The sequence below is a fragment of the Berghia stephanieae genome, chromosome 13, assembly GCF_034508935.2.
Source record: "Berghia stephanieae isolate SIO BIC M18660-M18661 chromosome 13, UCSD_Bste_1.3, whole genome shotgun sequence".
In the NCBI taxonomy this organism is placed as follows: domain Eukaryota; kingdom Metazoa; phylum Mollusca; class Gastropoda; order Nudibranchia; family Aeolidiidae; genus Berghia; species Berghia stephanieae.
Window position 1 is genome coordinate 35,780,770 of NC_088372.1, and position 25,509 is coordinate 35,806,278.

General features: G+C 35.9%; 1 protein-coding gene across 6 annotated transcripts; it reads left to right on the forward strand.

Annotated features, from left to right (window-relative positions):
- The first annotated feature begins 466 nt into the window (after positions 1–466).
- On the forward strand, positions 467–16,403 carry LOC144959001 (uncharacterized). 6 transcript variants are annotated; one of them, XR_013642543.1, is made up of 9 exons: positions 623–885; positions 3,808–3,936; positions 4,718–4,805; positions 6,019–6,139; positions 6,664–6,792; positions 9,678–9,739; positions 11,118–11,235; positions 12,757–15,888; positions 16,248–16,403. XR_013642543.1 is itself a non-coding variant. In XM_078891319.1 (8 exons), exons 2-8 carry the CDS (start codon positions 3,819–3,821, stop codon positions 13,960–13,962), a joined length of 1,842 nt encoding a protein of 613 aa, XP_078747445.1. In that variant the 5' UTR covers positions 467–885; positions 3,808–3,818; the 3' UTR covers positions 13,963–16,403. The 6 variants fall into 6 exon arrangements, 3 of the variants coding, with proteins under 3 accessions (XP_078747445.1, XP_078747444.1, XP_078747442.1); XR_013642542.1 differs by lacking the exon at positions 623–885 and adding an exon at positions 1,445–1,626; XR_013642541.1 differs by lacking the exon at positions 623–885 and adding an exon at positions 2,210–2,294.
- The last annotated feature ends 9,106 nt before the right edge of the window (positions 16,404–25,509 follow it).

Here is a 25,509-nt window from a genome sequence, read left to right on the forward strand (position 1 = left end):
CGTGGATAGCTCACACGGTAGAGCCACGCTCTCACCTGCCAGGCGGAGTTGTCGTACCAATAAGGTCGCAGGTTCAAACCCCACCACCGCCGCGAAAAAAATTTTTATTCTCTATTGTCTTCTGGCACTTTTCTACTCACTTCATATCATGTTATTAGAGCCAGTAATATACGTACTAGGCATAGGTAAGGTATAGACTATTGAACATATAGACGATATCATAGAGATTTAGAGTGGTTGTTTATTACGCCATATTTAATAAGGACACAACAACAACAACAACAGGTAGGAAGTTACATAAACAAGGACTCACTCTTCAAGACAAGGCAATAAAACATGGGACATAACTCTGTCATTACTACACACACGCCAACAATCACGCAGTTATTTCCCATGCATTATAAACGGGTACTGACTGGCTGTAATCGGGATCTATATATAAACACCTTCATTGCCGATTTTGCCTGGCCAATGTACCCCAATAACTCGTCTCAATTGTTTGCCATGAAGGGAGCCCAGGGTGTCCAAATTCTTTTTTGTAAGACCCCACCCACGTACCACAGTTGTATAAAAGGATTGGCAGCACTAGCGCTTAGTAAAGGCGTATTCTTTTATTTTCATTAATGACATTCGTCATGTTCCAAACGTGTAGTTCTCTGGATGCAGTTTGAGCTAGCATTTTTCTCCGTTTGATGTCTTCATTCTCGTTAATCTAGTTTCTGAGTTTTCTTACACTTTTCTATTCCACTGGTTTCTTGTTAACAACTGTGATTTGTGTTTTGGAATCAATTATCGCAGATTATTTGATATTATTGGTTTGTGCTGCTTCGTCAGGTCTGTTGTATCAAATATATCAACATCGTCAGCGAGGATCTTCAATTAAAGGTAATTCTATTTCCCGTTGATTAAAAAAAGATTCATCTCAATCTCTGTTTATATCCACAATATAGTGGAATTATAAGTATAAAAGACGACTTCCTGTTCGTTATAGCTTTATTTCTCCACAAATAATGCAGATTTTCCGCTAGTTAAAAAAAAAAAGAAAAGAAAAAGGAAAGGAAGGAAGAATTATTGTTGTGTCGTTATGTAAAACAACTGCCTTTCGTCTGCTCGACCCTTGGCTAGACCACAAAAAGCATACAACATCGTTGTAAAAAGGGATCAGCTGGATTGATTTCAAACTGGGAAAGAATACCAGATTGGCGTCATCACCGCTAACATTAAATAGTTGAAAGGAAAATAAGCAAAAACAAAACTAACTGCTATATTCTAATCTATACAGTCAAAAATTGAAAACATGAAATAATAATGTTATTGATTTTGATAATAAATAGCTGAAATAAATCCATTTTGAAAGTGTTGTTTTATTTTTTAAAGTAGATTGTCAAAAAGCATGATATAACATTGAAGTTCTGGGGTCTTTATTAGGTTTCGGAAGCAAGGCGAAATCGGAAGTTTTGGGGATGAGCAATGAGCGTATAAGGATTGCCAAGTTGGATTTTTAAAATCCAAACCGCCTATTTTTGGATTATTTATTTTGACGACTTTGGATTGTCATATTTTAAGTTTTTAATTTTTGGATTATTTTGCCCGTGAGAACTGTTCAAAACCACATATTTTAAAAATGTAATAACAAGAACATTTTTTGGATAACAATATTTACTACCATTACTCTTGTGATGACATTTCTATATTTCTCAAGCAATTAGAGTAGACCAAAGAAAGTGTGGTTATGCCATAGATATACACCTAGTACAGATGTATATCTATGGGTTATGCGGTCTTTGGTATGACACTCTCTTTTAGATCGGAAGGTCCTGGGTTAGCCTCGCTCGGCGCATAGTTGGGTCACTGGAAAAGGCTCTTTACCCACAGACTCTCTCACCATACTCAGGTGTAAAATGCCGTTAACAGCCTTATCTTTGTACGAAAAAAATATGTAATAGTGCCTAACAAGCGTCATGTTACGTCCTATAATATAATATATAAAGTCTTGTTGGCTAGGAACCCCTTGTAAGTAAAGTAGTGTACTGTAAAGCGCTTTGAGCTCACTTAGTGGATATTGCACAATATAAAAGCTCATATTTGTATTTGAGGGGTGTTGTTGTTGTTTTTGTTGTTGTTTTTGTTGGGTTGTTGTTTTTTTGTTTCTTCGGAAATTTGGATTCTTTTTATTTTTAATCTGGATTTTTTTCGGAATAGTTTGGATTATTTATAAAATATTATTTGGCATCTGACAATCCCGGAGCAGATTCGCCATTGAAGATTCCTTGGGTTGGGGAAGTGTAACTAAGGTGAGGTATTTATTTAAGAAATAAGAAATTATGACCCCCCGAATCGGTTTCTGTAAATCATTATGCTACAGTAAAATTTTGCCTCCCTTTCGGCGGTTCCATCTCAAAAAGATTCGAGACAGATGTTTCAGTTTCCACGTTCTTTTTCTTCTTCCGTGGTGAACAGTGGGATGGGAATTGAGCGATCTAGACATGTTTTCGTCCAACCAGGTCATCAATCACATGATTTGTTGCAATCCAACAATTGGATATTTCTTAACAAATGTAAACATGCTGCTTTGTTTACAAATGTTATAAACATACCCATGTGTAAATCTCAATCAAATGACCAATCGTAATTTTAAAATTTGTGAATTTTTTCGTGAACACTTTTCAATTTCAATTTTTACTCGTGGGACATTTTGTTGAGCGCATTTTGCAAGGCTGTCACTGTCATTATTCCCAGACATCTGCTGGGGATAATGAAAATTCGTTATTCCCAGACACATATTTGAAACTCCGCTCTTTTAAACAATTATCCACATTCCAGAATATGGAATGTTTCCAAATGCACATAGAAATAAGGAAAGTTAATAAAATATCTAGAATATAAAAACATAAAATTAACCAACAATAAATCAGTTGTCACTACATATATACACAATATGCGTCGACTTCGAAGTTGGTGTCATGGCCAAATGGTTTAGTCGTCTGCCCTGGAAGTTTTACCAGAATCGGCGTTGTGGGTTCAAATCCTGGTTCCGCCACTTTTTAAAATGTTTTTAAAATTATTTTTTTGTTTTTTTTTTTAAAATTCCGTCTTCGTTTTACAGAACGTTGAAAGGGATATGTCCCAACCCTCCTCCCCCCACCTTTTTAAAAAACTCTCTCTCTCTCTCTCTCTCTCTCTCTCTCTCTCTCTCTCTCTCTCTCTCTCTCTCTCTCTCTCTCTCTCTCTCTCTCTCTCTCACTCTCTCTCTTGGTTCTTTTCTAGTGTCATCGAGATGCGTTTCCTGGAGGAGGACAATGTCAACATCATATTTTTTGAGTACATGTGATAGGTATTCACACTTAGCCATTGATATTCCTTCTAGATTTAGGGAAAGTATTTTAATGCTAGTGCCTATGATTGTTTTCAACGTTGGAGTCTAGCTCACTTGTAATGTCAATCGGACTTCCTATGTTTGACAAGCAGTCCTTTTTGTACTGGGCGACGACTGAGCCAGCATGGTATCTTTTCCTATTTTTCATTTTCATTGAGTTGGATGTGTGGGTCCAGGAGAAGGAATAACCTTGTCTGGACGCCGGTTTGGACCATTCTTGGTCTGGCTACTCATCTTTAGCTGTTCCAGCAGGATTGGATCTAGGCTGGTATCACCTTCAGGGTCATGGCAGCTTACAAGCTCCTGTACGACGGCAACATGATGATCCTTCTCAGGAGTTTGTCCAATCATTTTCATTTTTTTATCTTTTTTCTATAATGTGATCAGAGAAGTTTAAATTTTTAAAATTTTTATTTTTTATTCTTTTTCAGGAATACCAGAAATGGATTCCAGAAAATTCAAGAAAAGAATCCAGCGCAGATTGTACCATGCATGTACAAGTGACTGCGACAGTGATAGTGATATTGATGGTCTTGGTACTTCCTCACTTCCCCTTACAGGTTGGTAGCTGTAGTATTTCTTGTTATATAATAAAATAGAGATATTATAGTCATAATAAAATAGTAAGTAAATGATAATATCGTTTTAATGATGATAATTTCAAAATATATTTGGTGCTATGCGTTTAGCCAAAAACATCTGCCAGCTGACTAAACGTACAGACACACAAAACTCTGTGTAACCTTGAATGGTTATAGTCTGATTGATAGGATTTAGTGATAGCTATTCATAACAATGGCTGGCTAAAACTAAAAGCAATAACAAAGAGCTGAGTGACATCAATTTCATAATGATGATGATAAAATACTGATAATACGATAAGATAATAGTAATAGTTCTAACTAATTTCCTGTAGAGTTAAAAGTGAAAGAAATCATGAAATCTTACAGCTTATTATTAATGTAGAAAAAGGCTTTTTTTAAAAAATTGCCACAATGCTGATACCAGCTGTGGCAGGGTCTTATTGTGTCTCATCATCGTACAACTGACAACATATTTTAAAATGTTAAGCGTTGTTGCTGAAACTGAATGAATTGATGTCAATAATCACAAAGCTCTGACCTTAGTTTTGTCCTTAGGTAATACACACTTTACACACATTCCCCTACCTAGACTCAGTTTTGAATTAGTACCTGGCTGCAAGCAGTGATGGCTATTGCAAGAGTGATAGTACTAAAAGGGACTTTATCAGGTGATTTGTTCTTCAAGAATAGAATTTGGGGGAAATAGATGGATGAAGCGTAGTGAATCATAATAACATTTTTCAATCCTACTTTTCAGAGACATGCATGGAATATTTTCAAGATAGTTTCCCAGGATCGGAAGGTCTAGGACGCCTCGACATGCCCATGGCTGCCACTGTCACCAAGTAAGCTTTTCATGATGATTTTCATTGGTGTTGTCTTCATGACTGTTAATATGGAGGCTTTTAGAGTTATTGCTTTCATTCCAATTACGTTTTGTACTTGATTGTACATGAGTTGAGAGATTTCATTAAATTGCACCAAATCTCTCCCGATTTGATCGGGAAATTCCTGATCTGATTGCCCTGTTCCCTAGCTCTTAATAACATTTATTTGTTTTCCTGATAAGAGCCTCAAACTTCTATTAATTATTGATTCTTTACTTCACATATTATCGTAAGAGATATTTGGGGATTTTAATTATTTATGAAATGTATATTATAATTATTGATGGATGTCCTGTAGTTCAGACAGTGCTCTATTATATTAAATTAACAATTCAGAGCATATTAAATGAGTAAAAACAACTCACATTTCGTCCAAGACAGCTGTTTCTACATAAAATGTGTTTCCACAGTTGGAGATCTTCTGGGATGAAGGATAATTCGGTGGTATTCTATTCATTATGAGTGTTGAGTGATGTGCGAAAGGGTGTATGTGTGCAAACTGCGTGTGTTCGTTATTTTTTGAAGAAGAAAATATATTAGTATTAATTAATAAATAAAAATAAATATATAAATAGATTTTTTAAAAATAGAGGTGAAGGGAGGGGGGGGGGGGGGGGGGGGGGAGGGAGAGAGATGGACGGATGAGAAAGGGGATGTATATGCGGGGAGGAGTGATTTAGGAGGGCAGAGGAGGTTTATTTTGTGCTATTAGTTTGAATTTATATTATATTAATATTATATTATATATTTTGTACGTTTTTTTCTAAGACAACTAGAAGTGACTAGAAGTGACTCGTGGTTTTCGGATAAATCTCGATTTTAGCACATTTGATAGTATGTAAAATCCTTCATTACTATGCCCCAAGTCAATATTGTTTTGGCTGATATGATAGTACGAGGGTTGTCCCGTGAAAAAACGGAAAATGGCCAGAAATTCAACTGTTTTGGATTGATATTTATTTTTAAAAATTACAGATAGATTACCTTGATCACTGATTTGTAATCACCATTACGATTGGTTAATTTATCCCAGATTGGGACCAGGGAGAAATTGCTCAGCTTGAAGAAATCTCAGTCAAGCGACTGCTGGGTTAAGTTTGTATTGATGAGATTTCCCTATAATTATGATTTGTATCTTGTTTGTTTAGTTTTCATTTCATTTTCATTGCAGACGCAATCAAGTATCGCCGTGTTCAGTGGTGTTGTCCATGATGTATGCCAAACGTCTGAGGCAAGGCAATGAGAAATACCTACAATCCATGTCTTCTTCAGATGTCTTCTTTATTTCCATGGTTTGTGTTCCCTTCTTTTTGATAATCTAAGTTCTCTCTCCCCCCCCCCCCCCCCCCCCCCCTCCTTTCTTTCCTTCTCTCTCTCTCTCTTCTCTCTCTCTCTCTCTCTCTTCTCTCTCTCTCTCTCTCTCTCTCTCTCTCTCTCTCTCTCTCTCCTCCCTCCCTCTCTCTCTCTCCCTCTTCTTCCCATTCTCTCTCTCTTGTTTTGTATAACAATTGTAATTATAATATTACAAAAGAATATATTTTTTACAATTTGTATTATCATAATACTTGAGCAAGAATTCTATTTTGAAAAAGACGCAATATACAATGTATGACAGAAGTCGGTTTTGAAAAAGAAAATCCATTTATTCCTTCAGAGATTAGGTATCAGTCATAAATAAATAAATAAAAAGTAATTAGAATAAACTTTATTCATCCATAAAGGAAATTGTTTTTATAAATAGGAATTACAAAAGATAAGTTATGATGGCTTTATTTTGATTTAAAAAATTTTATTATTATTTTTTTTCTCTGTATAGATGATGGCCAGTAAATATTTGTATGACGAGGGAGTGGATGAAGAAGTTTATAACGACGAATGGGCAGCCAGTGTTGGCCATGACACCGAAGACGTGAACAGAATGGAGATGGACTTTCTCAAAGAAATGGTCAGTAATTTGGTTCTATGTTTTTTTGTTTTTTTTTTGTTTGTTTTTAAATACCCTTTAGAACTAATTGAAAGATATTCAAAACCCCACCCATTTTGTTCGGCCAGTGATTCCACCTCACTAGCTGTCCCTCTCGATAATGCAAAAAAGCTGGAATGAGATCCTTTTGTCGTTTTGGGCCCTCTGTTTTGAGCACCTAACCACAAAGCATTCATGAAAAAGAATCTTTGTCTATTTTTAAATGTTCGCTTAAAACTAATTTGCTTAATTATTTTAGTAGATGATATAAGGAGCAAAATTTGTGATGTGTTGTTGTGTGTTGTGTGTGAGTGAGTATGTTTTAGCCAAAGTAATATGTAATTTAAGCACTTAGAGTGTGATGTCTGGGAGTGAGTTACAGCGCTATATAAGTTTTAAATTATTATTATTATTATTAGCTATTATTATTATTATTATTATTATTATTATATTATTATTATTATTATTTTATTATGATTATTATTATTATTATATTGTTATTATTATTATTATTATTATTATTATTATTATTATTATTATTATTATTATTATTATTATTATTATTATTATTATTATTATTTAGATGATATTGTTTTCTATGGTCTCTATATATTATTGTTTAGATCAACCACATTATATACCTGAGAGGGGTATTTAGGTTATAATGGCTTGAGCTATGAAATTCATCTGCAGTAATACAGATATATATATATATTTAAATCAAGGTTTCATGTTTTTGGATTTAGGCCATAGATTTAATCTTTAACTTCAAAATCCCCATTGTGTAATACCATTTTTCGGCAGTTGTCGCATTTGTGTTTAAAGTTTTTCATCCCTTTTTTAAAAAAAAACATGAAAAGGGTACTCTAGGTGACTGTAAGCAAAGGTGGGATTACTTGTTCAAGATTTCACAATAGTCAAATTGAATGGAAGCTTTGATTTATTAATGAAGACACAGATTGTCATGATATTGTTTAATGTTTAGAGATAAATCTATTTGTCACTTTATGTTTGTAATTGATCTGTGTCTGTACTGTATTGTCTAACTCTTTGTGTTTTAATTTCTTTCCAGATCATGTCGATTTAAATGTTGAATAAAGCCTATGTTTTGCATGGCAATCATTCGAATTACTTTCTAGCTTCACAACACAGATGATATGGATGTTTTGCCATTCCAAAGTCTCACTTACTCACTCATTTCCTTGATGCAGGGATGTAAATCTTTCAGAATTATTAGGATTTCCTATTTTTCAGACATTTTCTAGCTTCCCCAAACAATTTAAATATTTCCTAATACCTCACTACCAACAACTCTTGTGATAAGAGATACTGCTGTACATATAGAGAATTTGTAGTGAATATCCATTTTCAATGTACTGAAACACTTAATTTACACTACTGTTGTGTCAGTTATGATTATACGTGTATTTAACCATTCAACTTATTTCCACGACAGCTTCCGAATTTTAATTCGGAAGTACTAAGGATTGATAGCGTTCGAATTTCCGAATTTTCCTAATTTTAATTCGGAACTAGATTCACATCTGTTGTGTAAACAAGGAGGGTTATTTTTAGTTTACCGGAAGCAAAACATGGGCTGCAGAATCGAAAGTAGAAGATGGTGGATATATATCGAGTATTCATGACTGAGTTCTGAGTTGTTGTTACACTTTCTTCCTAAGGCTCAATTGGAATGTATTTCTGTTTCTGTAAGTAATTCCTGTGTGTTGCAATTCATTTCAGTCATAATGAGTCTGAAGATACATTTCCCTTAGCCTTGGTCTTTATGAGAAATTTCTATGGGGTCTCATTTCTGGTTGAGACTGCCACGAACGTTTGACTGTGGTGGGGGAAAAAATCAAATTTGTTTGTTCTCATTGAAAGCTACACCAATAAAGTAAAGGGCTTTTAACACGATTCTAAACCTAATGTAGTATTTTAATTGTAACGTACTTCTTATTGCCTTTGTTATTAGCAGAAGGGTTTGGGGCCTGAGAAAATGATAAATATCGGGAGGTGACCATCTTTCCAATCTCAAAATTGGCCTTAGTAATGATATGGCTGTTGAAATTTGAGTACGAATTTTTATTATTGTCAGATTCATTTAGTCATTGGGGGTAATATTTTGACCTGAATATAATTTTGATATAAAAGTTTAGGTGTTGGATTACGTGCAGTGAAAATAAGTTAAGAATTCCAAAATTCTGATTTTTTTCAGTATCCCAAACTAATTTAACCCTGTTTAATCCATAAAGATAAGGATAATACTAAATGGGCACTGATTTAAGCATGAACAACACCAAATAATGGTATTTCCTCCTGACAAAAAGGAGACATAAATCATTAAAATCCATCCATAAACAAAATAATTTAGATTTTATTCTGAGACTTATCACTCAAAAGTCCTAAAAATGTTGTCACAATCACAAGGCCATTTATCACCTCATTCCTGGTGTGTCACTTGGAGTTTAGACTATTGAAATGAGCTCGCAGAATTTCAGAATTTTTTTCAACTGTGCATTTACATCCCTGCTTGATGGTTGACTGAGGGGGGGGGAACTTGGAGAACCCAGTCTTCACAATCCGGTGCGACACATTGCGGAAATTAATTGACCTTCTCTATCAGCTTTTATAATGTTAGACCTGTCAATTCCTTGATTGTCCTGTCAGATTTTCATTTGACTTCCTCTTCTCTGAAAAAAAATCTCGACTGCACCTGGGATCGATCTCATTCCATTTGCATGTGGAGCAATTGCTCTACCAAATGAGCGATCTGGACCCCCCCAGTCGTACTATAGTGATTACTAGTTAGTTTACCAACTTTACATTGAGTGACCTTTAACAGATTGAACTTTCTATCAAACCAGGATTGGCATTTGTTTACAAGACATGAAGACTTTGACAACACTCTGACTGCTGTGGAGAGGAGGTAAGTGTTTGATGATGTTAGGCGCGTTCTGTCGATTGCACAGCTTACACAGCTTATATTTAGGTTGTTGTGGTAGTGGTGATAGTAGTGGTGATGGTGGTAGTAGGAGTAGTAGTAGTTAGTAGTAGAAAAGTAATAGTAGTCGTAGTAATACCGATCTGCAGAATGTGTAACACTTGATAGATTGCTGCGCATTCTGTAGATTCACGAAATGTGTTGAGATCCAATGATTGTTACACATTCTACAGATCAGTACTACCACCACTACTGTTACTACTATTACTACCACCACCACCACCACCACTACTACTACTAACACCACCAACGCTACTAGCACTACAACTACCTCTATTACTACTTGATTGTTGGGCATTCTGTAGATCCGTGAAAAGCTTTGCGTGATCGATCCATCACATAAATCGACAGAACACGCCAATGATATTGTAAAATGGATGTTGACAGATCCAGCTCAAAGTTAATTACTCAATTAATGATTTATGCATTTTATTAAAAAATTTTATTTACCTCAATTTGTGAGAGAGAAAAAAAGGCAAATTTTGGAATAGATTTGAATTTGTCAAATTAATATTCGTAAATTTATAACATATATATATGCATAAATTTGTCATCATAATAAGATGCCTTTGAGATTAATACTATGAAGCCTTGTGTAATATGAGTGTTTGTGTGTGTTTTTTTTTTTGTATGTGTGTGGGGGGGGGGGGGGGGGGGGGAAGGAGGTTCGCATGCGTTGTTTCATACATCTCTGTCTCTATGTGTATAGTGTGCCTTCATGGGCAATAGAGATTATTAGCGGGTGGTTGGATGGGAGCATCACCCTTGAATCATATACCTATGATGTTCGCATGGGTGTACGATCCGATAGTGATGTCGTTTCTTCTTCTCTTTACTAGCCTATCCTGCTTCTTTGGTTTGTGATTGTATTTTTGACAGGGGATATTTTTTTTCCTGTAAATCCTCTGCCTGTTTGTTCTTGGTTATTTATAATTTAGCTTATGATATCTTTAGGTTATGATTTGATTGACATTTGTACTATTTTTGTTAGATTGCTTGTTTTTTTGTTTCAGCGGTCTCTCATATAACCTCAATTGTGTTGGAAGAGACCTAAAGCAACAAAAAAAAAAAAAAAAAAAAAAAAAAAAAAAAAAAAAAGAGATTATTATTATTACTATTATTATTATTATTATAAACATTATTGTTATTATTATCATTATCATCATCATATTATTCTTATCATTATTATTATTATTATTATTATTATTATTATATTATATTATATAGGCAGTTTGTTTTACTGTTATTCAAATTAATGATGATGCTGGTACATGGTACATAATTTCCAATTCTTTCTGACCAGACTGGCATTACGGGAAGGGGTGAGGAGAGGTTGGTTCACCTATACGGAGATGTCTGTTCTCTTGGATTGGGATCCCATCTACAACATGTGGAATCAAGTAGGAGTTGATTGTACCAAGGTATGCTTTAAATAAGTACAGTCATGTCTCTCCAATCCGAATACCTCAGTTCCCAGCATAAATGGGGCAGCGTGGCTCAGCAGTTTTTGATCTTTGTTTTGTACTTGAAAGGTACCGAGTTCGAATACCTGCCCCATTGTGTGACCATGAACAATTCATCTCGCCCTAGCTCAGTTTGCGGCTAATGCCTGGGTTATTCCAGTCTTCCCTTGGAATAGACCCTAAAGTCAAATTTACCGTATGGGATGAATAAAGGGAAATTATTATTATTATTATTGCCTGGATTACAGAGACATCTGGATTAGTGGAATCACTCCCTAAAGTGTACAAATAAAGAAGAAAAAAATCTGTCCCCAGACTGGTCTGGATAATGAATACATCTGGATTGTGGAGTCAAAATTAATTACATTACTAGGTGGGGTCTTTGACCTCCCATAGTGGACAGGAGGTCATTCTGTGTTATCTATCCCCCTATATCTGTTTTCCGAGTTGTTTCTGATTTTGTCTTGGAATGGGATTACTTGGTTTTGTTCTTGACGAGGAGGTAAATAGTGAAATGTATAGTTTTGGGAGATGATTTTTTTTCCCCTTGTAAATCATCTCTCTGTTATGTACTGTCATGTTACATATTTTTTGTTTTAAATCTATGTTGGTTTGTAAATATTTGAGTGTATTTCTCTAAGTGGGGACCTGTGTTTGTGTCGGGATGAGAATTTTTGGTGATTGTGTGCTCTTGGAATCTACATCTGTTCTCTATTTGGAACTTTCCCCTTTGTCTTACTATTTCTTGTGTGTTTTCAATTGTAAGTCTGTAACTTTTTAACTATCCCATTTCCTTCCTTTTTACTGGTGCTGAAATGACCTAAATGTGTCGCAAGTGCCGTAACACCTTTCAAAACAAACAAAACAAAACAATAATTACATTAGGATTTTTTCCTCTTGTTTTCAATTTTTGAACTAACATTCTAGGTTCAGAGTGAGAAAAAATATTGTTCTTTTTGTATAAAATGAATTTGTGACTAAATTTATCAACAGTACTGCCTCAGTTGTATTTACTGTGAAATGACAATAAGTATTGACATGAGTGTGGAAATCATGCTTGTATTTTGATTTGATGAAGGTGGTTCTCCCCCCTCTTGAGACAAAAATTAATCTCATATATTGGGTGTAATAAAAATGACCAAATTTGTTCGGGAGGATTGTTTTTATACTCTTTTAGTTTTGTTTTATATATTTGCGTTTTTTGGGGGTTTTTTTGGGACTGTTCAATAGTAATTTTGTTGTTGTTGTTGTTGAAAAAAACAGAAGTATCAAAGGCCAAAAAAAAACCAACAAAAGAAGATAAATTGATAGGACCCATATTAGTGTTTTTTTTAATTCTTCATATTGTTTTAAACACTTTTTATTGTTCTCAGCGGTTGAATGCTTTTTAAATATTTAAAAAGAAAATTTTTTTTATTGTTTTAAACATTTTTTTCTGGAATGTTAAGTTGATGTATTAATTTGTTTATTCCCTCCCAGATGGTTTCCCTTTTGTCAGCCATGTATGTTGCCAGCTTGGTCAGCGTGATGGGATCCGCTGCCATTGCCATTCAACTGTCAGGACCCATGGCGTCTGTCACAGTTGCTGCCGTGCTCTCCCTCCACAACGCCATCTCAACCACAAGGCATGCACTGCCCCTTTCCACTACCATTGGAGTGCAGTATCTTCTTCCACCCAATAACTCGCTTGTGGATATGTCAGTGGAGTCTAAGAACTTGGATATGGATGCCACTGTTGCTACTGAGGTGTCGTTGGCCTTTTCGTCCATGCCGAGGGATCATGTTACCAGCAAAAACTTCCAACGGAAAGAAAATGCAGACGTGGAGAGATTGTGGTCAGAGAATAACTGGACAAACCAGATGAGAGATGGTGATGTAAAAAATGAAAGAGATCGCCTTGAAGACAAAATTGAAAAGGATGCAAACCTTTCGAAACTGAAAATGAAGAATGTGACCTCGGTTATCTCAGTGTGGCTTTTCGATTCGATAATATCCCATGTTATGTCTGTTTTTGGAGCGTCTACCATTCCCACCTGCATAGAAACTTTGGATACGAACAGCCTTCAGAATGGTGATGACTGTTTCAATCTAGGCAGGGATACGGCGCTTGATAACAAATGTAAACTTTGTGGAAATGTCGTAAAAAGAAGAAAAAGCCAATCTGAAGAAGGTGGTAGTAGGTCAAAGAAACAACGATTCATTGGTTCTCAAACTCAAACCCCGGGACTTGCAACTTCTCGTGTTTCAACTAATGTCGATGACAATATCATTCTTTCGAATGGGGTTGGAAATAATCTTGGTGCTGTCAAATGCTGTGAAACTGCTGCAACTACCACGACTACATCATCGGCAACAATTAGAAATCGGCGTACAGGTTGTGACCAACAACAGTGCCTCACGGAACATCCAATTTTGTCCAATTCGTGCCAGCATTCTTCTCCAGATTTTAATGAACATCTTCAGACCAACTCTGCAAAAACAGTTAAAGATTTCGGAACCAGCGACTGCGTATCATCTCGGCACAATTTACCTCCTAGTCCTAGTCCAGATGTGAGAGATGACAGCAGTAACTTAGACCTCGTTCTTCCATTGTCCCTGCTGATGACTGAAGTGCCTATTCTTGAACCTGTCGAGTTCTTCACCAAAAACTCCAGTCCTGCTAATAGCTATAGTTTAAGCACCTAGGTCAGTGTTACGAATTTTAAGGGGAATGTATTCAAATGAGATTTATTGTACAAGAAATTTTAGATGGAATGTATTCAAATGAGATTTATTGTACAAGAAAGTTTAGGTGGAATGTATCTAATGAGATTTGTTGTACAAGGAATTTTAGGTGGAACATATTCAAATGAGATTTGTTGTACAAGAAATTTTAGGTGGAATGTATTCAAATGAGATTTATTGTACAAGAAATTTTAGGTGGAATGTATTCTAATGAGATTTGTAGTACAAGGAATTTTAGGTGGAATGTATTCAAATGAGATTTGTTGTACAAGGGATTTTATGGGGAATGTATTCATAGGAGATTTTTTTTTGTTTTTTGTACAGTATTCCTTGTACTGTCAGTACTATCAGAATATATTTATACAATTCATTATAATATTGGTATAAAGCCAACATTTACAGGATTTTTGTTTGAGCCAAATTTGGTCATATTTGAATTTTCTATGCCTTATTCATGTTTTTCAAACTCAAACCAAAATATTAAAAGAACTAAAAGTGAAATAATAATAATATTTTGAACAAACTGACTCAGTCCCAACTTGTTCAAGATTTCCGTGCTGTAATGTTATAGTTTTGGGAGATGATATTTTTCCTTTTAAATCATCTCTCTGTTATGTACTGTCATATTTTTTGTCATGAATATATAATGGTTTTTAATCATTTGAGTGTGTTCCTCTTAGTGGGATTCTCTGCGTGTGTGTGGATGATGCTTTTAGGTGATATCAAACTAAGCACACTGAAAGTGTGTCTCTTGGAATCTACATCTGTGCCTATTTAAGCCAATTCAATTCCCTTTGTCTTGTATGCTTTTAGTGGTATATCTATAATTTTTTTTATTTTAAAACCCTTAAAACAAATCAAACATAACAATCTAATGATGCTGTGCAGAAGGGCGTATTTTCTTTTTAAAAATGTATACCGATAATAATAATAACATCATCATTTATTCTGGGTGGGGTTCCTGACCTCCCATAGAGGGCAGGGGGGTACATACTGTGTCTTCTATCCCCTTATATCTGTTTTCCAACATGCTTTCTGTCTCTGTCTTGGACTGAGATTACTTGGTTTTGTCCTGGCCTTGGCCGGAGTCCTAGCTGTGAGGGAAACAGTCAAATGCATAGTTATTGTTTTGGGAGATGATATTTTTTTCCTTGTAAATCATCTCTCTGTTATGTGTTATTATATTTGTTATTTTGAATGTATAATGTAAACATTTGAGTGTATTCCTCTTTCTTAAATTTTGTGCTTGTGTCCGGATAGGATTTATAGGTGATCTCACACTAAGTACATTGGTGGTATGCTCTTGGAATCTACATCTGATCCCTATTTGTTCCCAGTTCCCCTTTGTCTTACTTTTTCTTGGGTGCTTGGAGCATCACCCTTGAATCATATACCTATGATGTTCGCATGGGTGTACGATCCGATAGTGATGTCGTTTCTTCTTCTCTTTACTAGCCTATCCTGCTTCTTTGGTTTGTTTTTGTATTTTTGACAGGGGATATTTTTTTTTCTGTAAATCTTCTGCCTGTTTGTTCTTGGTTATTTATAATTTAGCTTATGATATCTTTAGGTTATTATTTTGATTTACATTTGTACTATTTTTGTTAGATTGCTTGTTTTTTTTGTTTCAGCGGTCTCTCATATAACCTCAATTGTGTTGGAAGAGACCTAAAGCAACAAACAAAAAAAAACAAAAAATATATCCCATATCTTCCTTTGTACTGGTGCTGACATGACCTAAATGTGTTGCAAGCGCCGTAAAACACTTAAAAACATATAAACAAAACATCAATATTTATTATGCTGGTCAAAATGTTACTGCTGTTGTTTCTTGTTACTTTTAATGTATTTAACCGCTGAAATCCTGTGTAAGTTTCGAAATACTAAGTAGCGGGTGGTTGGATGGGAGCATCACCCTTGAATCATATACCTATGATGTTCGCATGGGTGTACGATCCGATAGTGATGTCGTTTCTTCTTCTCTTTACTAGCCTATCCTGCTTCTTTGGTTTGTGATTGTATTTTTGACAGGGGATATTTTTTTTCCTGTAAATCCTCTGCATGTTTGTTCTTGGTTATTTATAATTTAGCTTATGATATCTTTAGGTTATGATTTTGATTGACATTTGTACTATTTTTGTTAGATTGCTTGTTTTTTTGTTTCAGCGGTCTCTCATATAACCTCAATTGTGTTGGAAGAGACCTAAAGCAACAAACAAAAAAAAAAAAACAAAAAAAATACTAAGTATTTCTGTTCTAAACTACTATAGGGATGGGAATCGTTATTTGTGTACACATTATTTTCTGGAAACTTTTAAAACTCCTCCATGGGAAAAAAAGGCGCTGTGTAAATACAAAACTATCATTAAAATAACAGTTTCAATAAAGAACGAAATACCAAATGATTGTTGTGAATCTTTTTTATTTTACCATTGACAAGGTTTCCAATTTTCTGTATAGTTACGGAATTCAGTATGTCATAAACCCTCCATTCACCTGCTAAACGGAGAGAAAAAGTAAGTACAAAATGTCTTTTTTACCCCAATTCAGTGCTCAGACTGGGTGGGGATCCTGACCTCCCATAGTTCGCTGGTTCGGATAAGTAAGACCTCCGATAGTGGGCAGGGAGGTACATGCTGTGTCTTCTATCCCCCCCATACCTGTTTTCCAATTGTTTCCTGTCATTGTCTTGGAATGAGATTACTTAGTTTTGTCCTGATCCTTGCCGGAGTTCCTTGGCTGGGAGGGAAACAGTCGAATGTATAGTTATAGTTTTGGGAGATGATATTTTTTTCCTCGTAAATCATCTCTCTGTTATGTACTGTTACTCTTTTCATTTTTAACATATTATTAGTAAACATTTGAGTGTGTTCCTCTAGTGGGATCTGTGCTTGTGTCTGGATGAAACTTTTAGGTGATTTCAAACTAAGTACTTTGATAGTGTGCTCTCGGAATGGACATCTGTTTCCTATTTGAACCATTTCCCCTTTGTCTTACCTTTTCTTTTGTGCTTTAATTGTAATTCTAGAACTTTTTACTATCCAATTTTCTCCCTTTTTACTGGCGCTGATATGACCTTAATGTGTTGCAAGCGCCGTAAAACCATTAAAAACAAAAACAAATTTCTGTATAGTTACGGAATTCAGTATGTCATAAACCCTCCAATCACCTGCTAAACGGAAAGAAAAAGTAAGTACAAAATGTCTTTCTTCCATAGCGGGCAGGGAGGTACTTACTGTGTCTTCTATCCCCTCTTATCTGTTTTCCAATTGCTTTCTGTCTTTATCTTTACCCGAATTCAGTGCTCAGAAAGAGGTCACTGTTTTTCTGTAAAAGTGCAGTAAATTTTGCCTCCTGAATTGGCAACCCTGCATTGACATCTAAACCACCAATACTACCACAACCGTCACCATCTGTCTTTATCTTTACCCGAATTCAGTGCTCAGAAAGAGGTCACTGCGGGTGGTTGGATGGGAGCATCACCCTTGAATCATATACCTATGATGTTCGCATGGGTGTACGATCCGATAGTCATGTCGTTTCTTCTTCTCTTTACTAGCCTATCCTGCTTCTTTGGTTTGTGATTGTATTTTTGACAGGGGATATTTTTTTCTGTAAATCTTCTGCCTGTTTGTTCTTGGTTATTTATAATTTAGCTTATGATATCTTTAGGTTATGATTTTGATTTACATTTGTACTATTTTTGTTAGATTGCTTGTTTCTTTGTTTCAGCGGTCTCTCATATAACCTCAATTGTGTTGGAAGAGACCTAAAGCAACAAACAAACAAACAAAAAAGAAAGAGGTCACTGTTTTTCTGTAAAAGTGCAGTAAATTTTGCCTCCTGAATTGGCAACCCTGCATTGACATCCAAACCACCAATACTACCACAACCGTCAACATTCCTACCACCACTACATCATCATTCATCCCTACCACCACTACAACATATAATGTAGCGACGCACTGTCATGTAAGCTCAAGTGTTTGCACATTTTTTTTGGTCAAAACATAAAGTAAGTTTTAATCATAACTTCATAATTACTTAGGTAAGACTGGCATTCAATTCATTGTGTGTTTCAGTTAGTCATCCTACACATTTCAATCTGTGCAGATGTGCTTGACATTTGCTTGTCAACAAACAATATCCTGGGTGGGGTTCCTGACCTCCCATAGTGGGCAGGGGGGTACACACTGTGTCTTCTATCCCCTTTTATCTGTTTTCCAACATGCTTTCTATCTTTGTCTTTGAATGAGATTACTTGGTTTAGTTTTGTCCTGGCCCTTTCCAGAGTCATGACTGGGAGGGAAACAGTTAAATGCATAGTTATTATTTTGGGAGATGATATTTTTTTTCCTTGTAAATCATCTCTCTGTTATGTATTATTTGTTATTTTGAATGTATAATGTCAGCATTTGAGTGTAATACTCTTTGTTGGATATTGTGCTTGTGTCCGGATTAGACTTATAGGTGATCTCAAACTAAGGAGATTGATGGTATGCACTTGGAATCTACATCTGATCCCTATTTGTTCCCAGTTCCCCTTTGTCTTACTTTCTCTTGGGTGCTTTAAGTCAAGAAAAATAATCGGGAATGCAATTCTCCGTCGGTAATCAAAATACCAAAAGTTCTAAGTTACATCCACCTCTTACAATTTATCTCCTCTAATGTTTTTATTTGATAATTGACAATAGATACTTCCGTCCCGCATTAACTTTTGGGAGATTAAGATGGTTAGAGTTGACGTGTAGAGAGATAGCGCCTGTAAAATAAATAAACTCCCGTGTCCTAGTCATTATCATTTCAATGCTTATATGTATTTAGTTGACGAAAACAATTGTTAGTGGGAGTAGTTATGGTGGTTTGTGGTGATCTGATTGTAGTAGGGATGATGATGATGATGATCATGATGAAAGTACACAATATTTCTAGATAGACTGCATTTATCCTCCTCTGCTCCTCCTCTCCCTTTAACGCAACAGACTATTTCAAGGAGCAATATGCAACGGTTGGGACACTTCATTCTTTATCTAAAAGTATCACATTGCCCACTATTGTGTTTTGGTATAGACCACATGATGTTATTACAAGAAGTTACTTGGTTTGGTGTTTTCCCTCCTCTTTCCTCCTCCAGCCTATCCCCAGCATCGCTGTCTGATTTCTTTATTTCAACCGACTGGACGAATTTCATACTAGGTGGGCAAACATAGAACTGCCCACCTTGGTTTAGCTTATTTATTCTTATGTTATTGAGGTACTATGGTAACGAGGAAAAAATGACTGATTTTGATTTGTAACACTGTTTCTTGGTGTGATAACCTATGTTAGTTTGACTGCACAAGAATACCGTTAAATGTCACATAGAACGTGATGAAGAAATACAAATTGTTTTTTAGGAAGGCGGAAGACTTCTGGAAAGGTTCGTACAGGTCTGAGGGCCTCAGGATGGTTCGAGAATGCTTTAGATGACCTCCGGACGCTCTCCTGGGACGCCGGACAGCTTTTAGTAATACGACCACTGAATACTAAAAGCCGTCCGGCGTAATTTGAGGAGCTTTCGGAAGGCGGAAGACTTCTGGAAAGGTTCGTACAGGTCTGAGGGCCTCCAGATGCTTGAGAATGCTTTAGATTACCTCCGGACGGCTCTCCTGGGCCGCCGGATGGCTCTTGAAAATAACAGGTTGGGCTGTGTCCACCCTGCCCACTATTACAACACTAATACTAAACTCGTCCGGCGTAATTTGAGGAGCTTTCGGAAGGCGGCAGACTTCTGGAAAGGTTTGTACAGGTCTAAGGGCCTCCGGATGGCGTGAGAATGCTTTAGATGACCTCAGGACGGCTCTCCTGGGGCTCCGGACGGCTTTTAGTAATACGACCACTGAATACTAAAAGCCGTCCGGCGTAATTTGAGGAGCTTTCGGAAGGCGGAAGACTTATGGAAAGGTTCTTACAGGTCTAAGGGCCTCCGGATTACTTGAGAATGCTTTAGATGACCTCCGTACGGCTCTCCTGGGGCGCTGTCCGAAAGCCGTCCGGCGTAATTTGAGGAGCTTTCGGAAGGCGAAAGACTTCTGGAAAGGTTCGTACAGGTCTGAGAGCTGCCGGACGGAGGACCGGATATGAGCGAGGAACATTTGGGTGTTCTTCATAAAAGTCATATTATAACTGTCCCCGAGTAATTATGCCATTTTTTGGGCAAAATTATGTTAATAATATGCCCCCAAAAAAAGGCAAATTATGCCATAAATTCGACATTATGCCATAAATTATGCAAAAAAATCCGACGTTTATGCATTTTCTTGCGTGCTTTTATAACCCCCAAAACCTTATTTTCACAATAAATATGAATTTGTATAGGTTTAAAATCTACATTAAGTTGTTTTGTTTCATTAAAAACAACTAAAAAGCAGAAATATATACCAGACTACTTGACAATGTAGAAGTACACTTTTTTTAAAAGAACATTGATTTTAAACCCTTAGCATGCTACACCAACCTCTGTGGCAGAGTAGCGTGTTAATGCTAAGAACGGGTTAATTTTAAAATGTCACCTAAAATAGCTAACGTTTACATGGTCCAATGATTAAGGAAAACAATTTTATCGGCCCATCCTAGCGTTAAATACACCCAAATGTCACAATAACATGTAAACAACTTTATCGGCCCATCTCAGCGTTAAATACATCCAAATGTCACAATAACATGTAAACAACTTTATCGGCCCATCCCACCTTTTAATACATCAAAATGTCACTGAATTTTTACAAATGTACACACCCGATAGATCACTGGTCTGTAGCACACTTAATCTAATCAGAAAAAAAATAAAAGAATACTCAAACAAAGACAATCACCATCACCACCACCGTCATCACATAATTTAACATCAGCTTCACTACCACCACCAACACCACCACAATCATCATCATCATCATCATCATCATCATCATCATCATCATCATCATCATCATCATAATCCTCCTCATCCTCCTCATCATCACTATCTTCGTCGTCATAATCATTATCATCGTCATCGTCATGATCATCACCCTCATCATCTGAGGTTTTGTTCATAAAATGTCCCTGACATTTAGAACTGAATGTAGGCACACGCCCACAGACTAGGACTGTGTATTCTGTGGGCACGCCTGTTTATCACCCTCACACTCTTACCCATAGCAGGCTAAAGAGAGAGGGGATAGCTCTCACACAGTATCATCTATGTAATAAATGATAATGCTCTCGCCCCACCTTCCCCACCCATAATTGATTGTATAATTTTAATACGTAACAGTTACCGCCTATGGCAATCACACTCCCATAGTGGGCAGGGAGGTACATACTGTATCTTCTATCCCCCTATATCTGTTTCCCAACATGCTTTCTGTCTTTGTCTTGGAATGAGATTACTTGGTTTTGTCCAACTTTATATAATACAATTCCATTCAGAACAATTGCTGTTCCAGTAATATAAAAGGGAGTTCCATACCCAGCAAGGTCATACAGAAAACCTCCGATTCCCGGGCCCAGCATAATTCCCACTTCACTTACAGATTGCAGAACAGACACCGTTGTTGAGACATGGTCTGGAAATTCATTCGGTGCAATGGTGAATATCGCATTTGTGTAGGCAGAAAATCCGATCCCTTCTACCAAACGACACAACAAGCTGGTGACAATGAAAGGCGTGCCTGGTGGGGATTTGTCCAAAATTCCGTACAGACAATTACAGACGCCTCCAACGGCTAGACCGGATATGACGAAAAATTTGGGTCCGACTCTTGTCATGAGGTAACCAAAAATCGGTGACGTAATGAATATAACCGCCGGAAAGATACTGAAGGTCATACCTATTAAAGTTAAAGACATTCCTTTTTTCTGTGCCATTTCTGGGAAGAAGGGCGCCAGCAGAGATGTTGAAAGTCCAGATAGAAAATGACAGAAGATGCAACACAATAACAGATATTTCTTATTGCGACTTAACTCAGTCCACTTGAATCTCCCATTTTTCAGATCTTTTGTCTCATTTCCATCACTGTTTTGATTCTCATCACTTTTTGAACTACACACATTTCCTTCTACAACAATTTTACATTGACTAATGATAGCGTCATCGCAATTTTGAACGTTTTTATTGATGCACGTATAATCTGAAGACTCATCGTTGATTTCAATATTTTTATCAAGTTGGCGATCAGCGCCTTGTTCAGCATTTATTCTGTACGTTTTTTTCATAATGGAGAAGAGGCGTCGATTCCGTTGACTTGGAAGATGTTGACATTTTGCTGGACACCTTCTACCATAATATATATATGGAATAACATCATTCTACGGACATAATGTGACGACTGACGACGGGGATGGAAACCACAGAAACATGTGTTTCGGCCATATAAGTGAGTTAATCCATTTATATTTCATTTTTATTTCACACACACACACACAAACACATAATATCATTAATTATATATATATATACTTTAATAATAATATATATAAATATATTATAATAATATAATAATATATATATATATATATATATATATATATATATATATATATATATATATATATATAATCTGATACAGTTGATTTTCAGTAATTGAGACATACTGGGGGTTATTATTTATTCCTATCATTTTAGTCATCTAGTACATATTTGCAGGTCTGATAACTGAACACAGTTAAAGGCCTGTTTTAACGTTGTTGAAATGGACAATATTGTGCGTTGATTTGAGAATAGGGCTATGCATTTCCATTACGACGATGAGACCATAGCTTATTGGGTTATCAGACGCAAATAAGTACACATCGATCTCAGCATATTTTAGCTATAACTGATTCTTACTTAACAGTTAAAATGTTACAATGGTGATGATCTATATCGCTTTCCATGTGCTCGAGGTCATTGGTCACATTGCAAAGTGTGCTTAAAATGACCCATATAGTGAAAAGTGTTCACAGTTTGAGAGTATCTAACATCCGATTTGTAATTTTGTTCAGTTTGACACATGAGAATGTTTACAACTTTCATAAACAAAGCGGCGTGTTTACATTTATTGAGAAATGTCCAATCATTGTACAGCAACAAATCATGTAATCGATTACTATATTATTATTGGACAAAAACATGAATGGAACAATTTTTTATTGTCTATGAATAATCCAAACTCGAAAAATGCAGCAAAGGTGTTAAAAGTCCAGACTTTTCAATGGGAGCGATCTACATTCATGTTTTTGTCCAATCTAGTCATCGATCACATGATTTGTTGCTGGGTCATGTCTCAATAAATATAAACACGCGGCTTTGTTTATGAAAGTTGTTAACATACCCATGAGTCATGCTGAGCAAAATGACTAATTGTGACGTTGGATATTTCTCCAAACTGTGAACATTATGTGCCATCATTAACATAATATAGCCTTACACTAGAACCCTCTAGGACTGGCAGTTTGACGTCATTTTTTAGGTTTGTGTAGTGTCCAGTGAGTTGTCGTTAGTAGAGCTCAAGGAAACAAGTTATTTCATTGGTTGAACTATTGAATACAACTCACGATTTGTTTTCTTTTGTGGCAAAAGACTGGAATTTTGACGTCATTTTTTGGTCAGTGTCAGGGATGAATTTACGAAGGCTACGGTTCTAGTGTCAGGCTATACATGTTAACGATGGCTACGATTGGATCTGTGTCACATTTTAAACAATTAATACACGATTTCTAGCACAGTATTCATTCCTTCATTGTACCGTTTTGAGGGCAAAGGTCAAATTGTAATCTAACGCACGCTTTGTTTTGATTCTAGTAGTTACAAAGACTTGTTAAATATTGTTGTTTTGGCGTTGAAATGACCTAAATAAGTCGCAAGCGAAGTAAAATCCTTTAAAAAATATCACACAAAACATATTTTGTTTCATTAATAAGCATTGAACAAAGATTCATATACGAACTCCAAAAAAAAAAAAAAAAAGAATAAAATACTCAACACGCAAAGTTTCGGGCTCAAACTCCTTCTTCAGCCGACTAAAACATTAAAATAATATAGCTTTTGACATTTACTCACGAAGAAGAGAATTGAACCAGAACTTTTTGGTGTAAAATATGGAAGCTGTTATAATAATCTTTGTCCAATGCTTTACAGTCTACGATTTCCACAAGATTGTTATTCAATACAACAACTACGATGTGTCTTGACGAGAAATATAGCCGTTAGTCATGGCAACTTTGACGTACTCTGATCAAAAAACAAACACTTAAAAAAAATTTGACCAGGCAACTCGTCCTTCAAATTATATTAATGGGACTTTAAAGTTAAAAGTTAAAAAGTTTTTTGTTTTTTTTTTACGAGATGAGACTCGTTTTCATCGATTTGTATTTGAAGGACGAGTTTTCTGACCAAAAGTTCTAATATGTTTTCTTTTCGGAGTTCGACAGTTTTTTTTTTTTATTTTACTTTTTTTTTTTGCTCTGTGGATATTAGTTATGCATTCGCGTCCATTATTATAGAACATTTAAAAGGCGTGAATAATCATAGGATGGTGTCTTACATATTAAGTGGTACTGTTGGCTTGTGAACCCTAGTGTTAAAAAAAAGTAGAGCATTTATATAGAGCAATATCCACTAAACGTGCTCAAAGCGCTTTGCAAAGGGTCCCTGGCCAACAGCAACACGCAACATATAGTACGAGACATAACGCCTGCTAGGCGATATTGCATTTTTTCCGACAGAGACAACGCTGTTAACTGCCAGGTACTCATTTTACACCTGAGTACGGTGAGAGAATGTGAGTAAAGAGCATTTTCCAAGAACCTTAAAAACAAACAAAACGAGTCCTAGTAATAGAAAGGAAACATAACAGTTATAGGTGATCTCAAACTAAATACCTTGATGCTATGCTCTTTGAATCTACATCTCATCCCTAATTGTTCCCCGTTCCCTCTTGTCTTACTTTTTCTTGCGAGCTTTATTAAATTATAATTCTAGAATTTGACAATACCATTTTCGTCCTTTTTACTGGCGTTGATTTAACCTAAATGTGTTGCAAATGCTGTAAAACCCTTTAAAACAAACAAAAACGAAACATAGGCTAAACTTCTTCTTTACAAAAAAAACAAAACAAAAACACTTGAGCTTTTATATAGAGCAATATCCACTAAACTTGCTCAAAACCCTTTACAAAGGTTCTCTGACATGTAGAACGAGACATGACGCCTGTTAGGCGATATGACCATTTTTTCCGACATAGAAAATATTGTTAACGACCAGGTACTCATTTTACACCTGGGTACGTGAGAATGTGAGTAAAGAGCCTTTTCCAAGAAATCAACTATTTGCCGAGCAAGGTCAAACCTAGGACCTTCCAATCCGAAAGCGAGTGTCAAACCACAAGACCACATAGCTGCACAATGACCTTCACTGGCTCCCTGGTCACTACAGAATAGAATACAACATTCTTTTACACGCATATAAATATTTTTACTAATGTCGGTTCTTCTTACTTATAAGACCTT

Bases quoted from the DNA above. Each gene is read 5' to 3' on its own strand.
- LOC144959001 (XM_078891319.1), top strand. From the start codon at position 3,819: ATGGATTCCAGAAAATTCAAGAAAAGAATCCAGCGCAGATTGTACCAT. The intron at 6,140-6,663 runs GTTTGTGTTCCC...TTCTCTGTATAG, and splicing joins ATGTCTTCTTTATTTCCATG to ATGATGGCCAGTAAATATTT. The intron at 11,236-12,756 runs GTATGCTTTAAA...ATTCCCTCCCAG, and splicing joins TAGGAGTTGATTGTACCAAG to ATGGTTTCCCTTTTGTCAGC.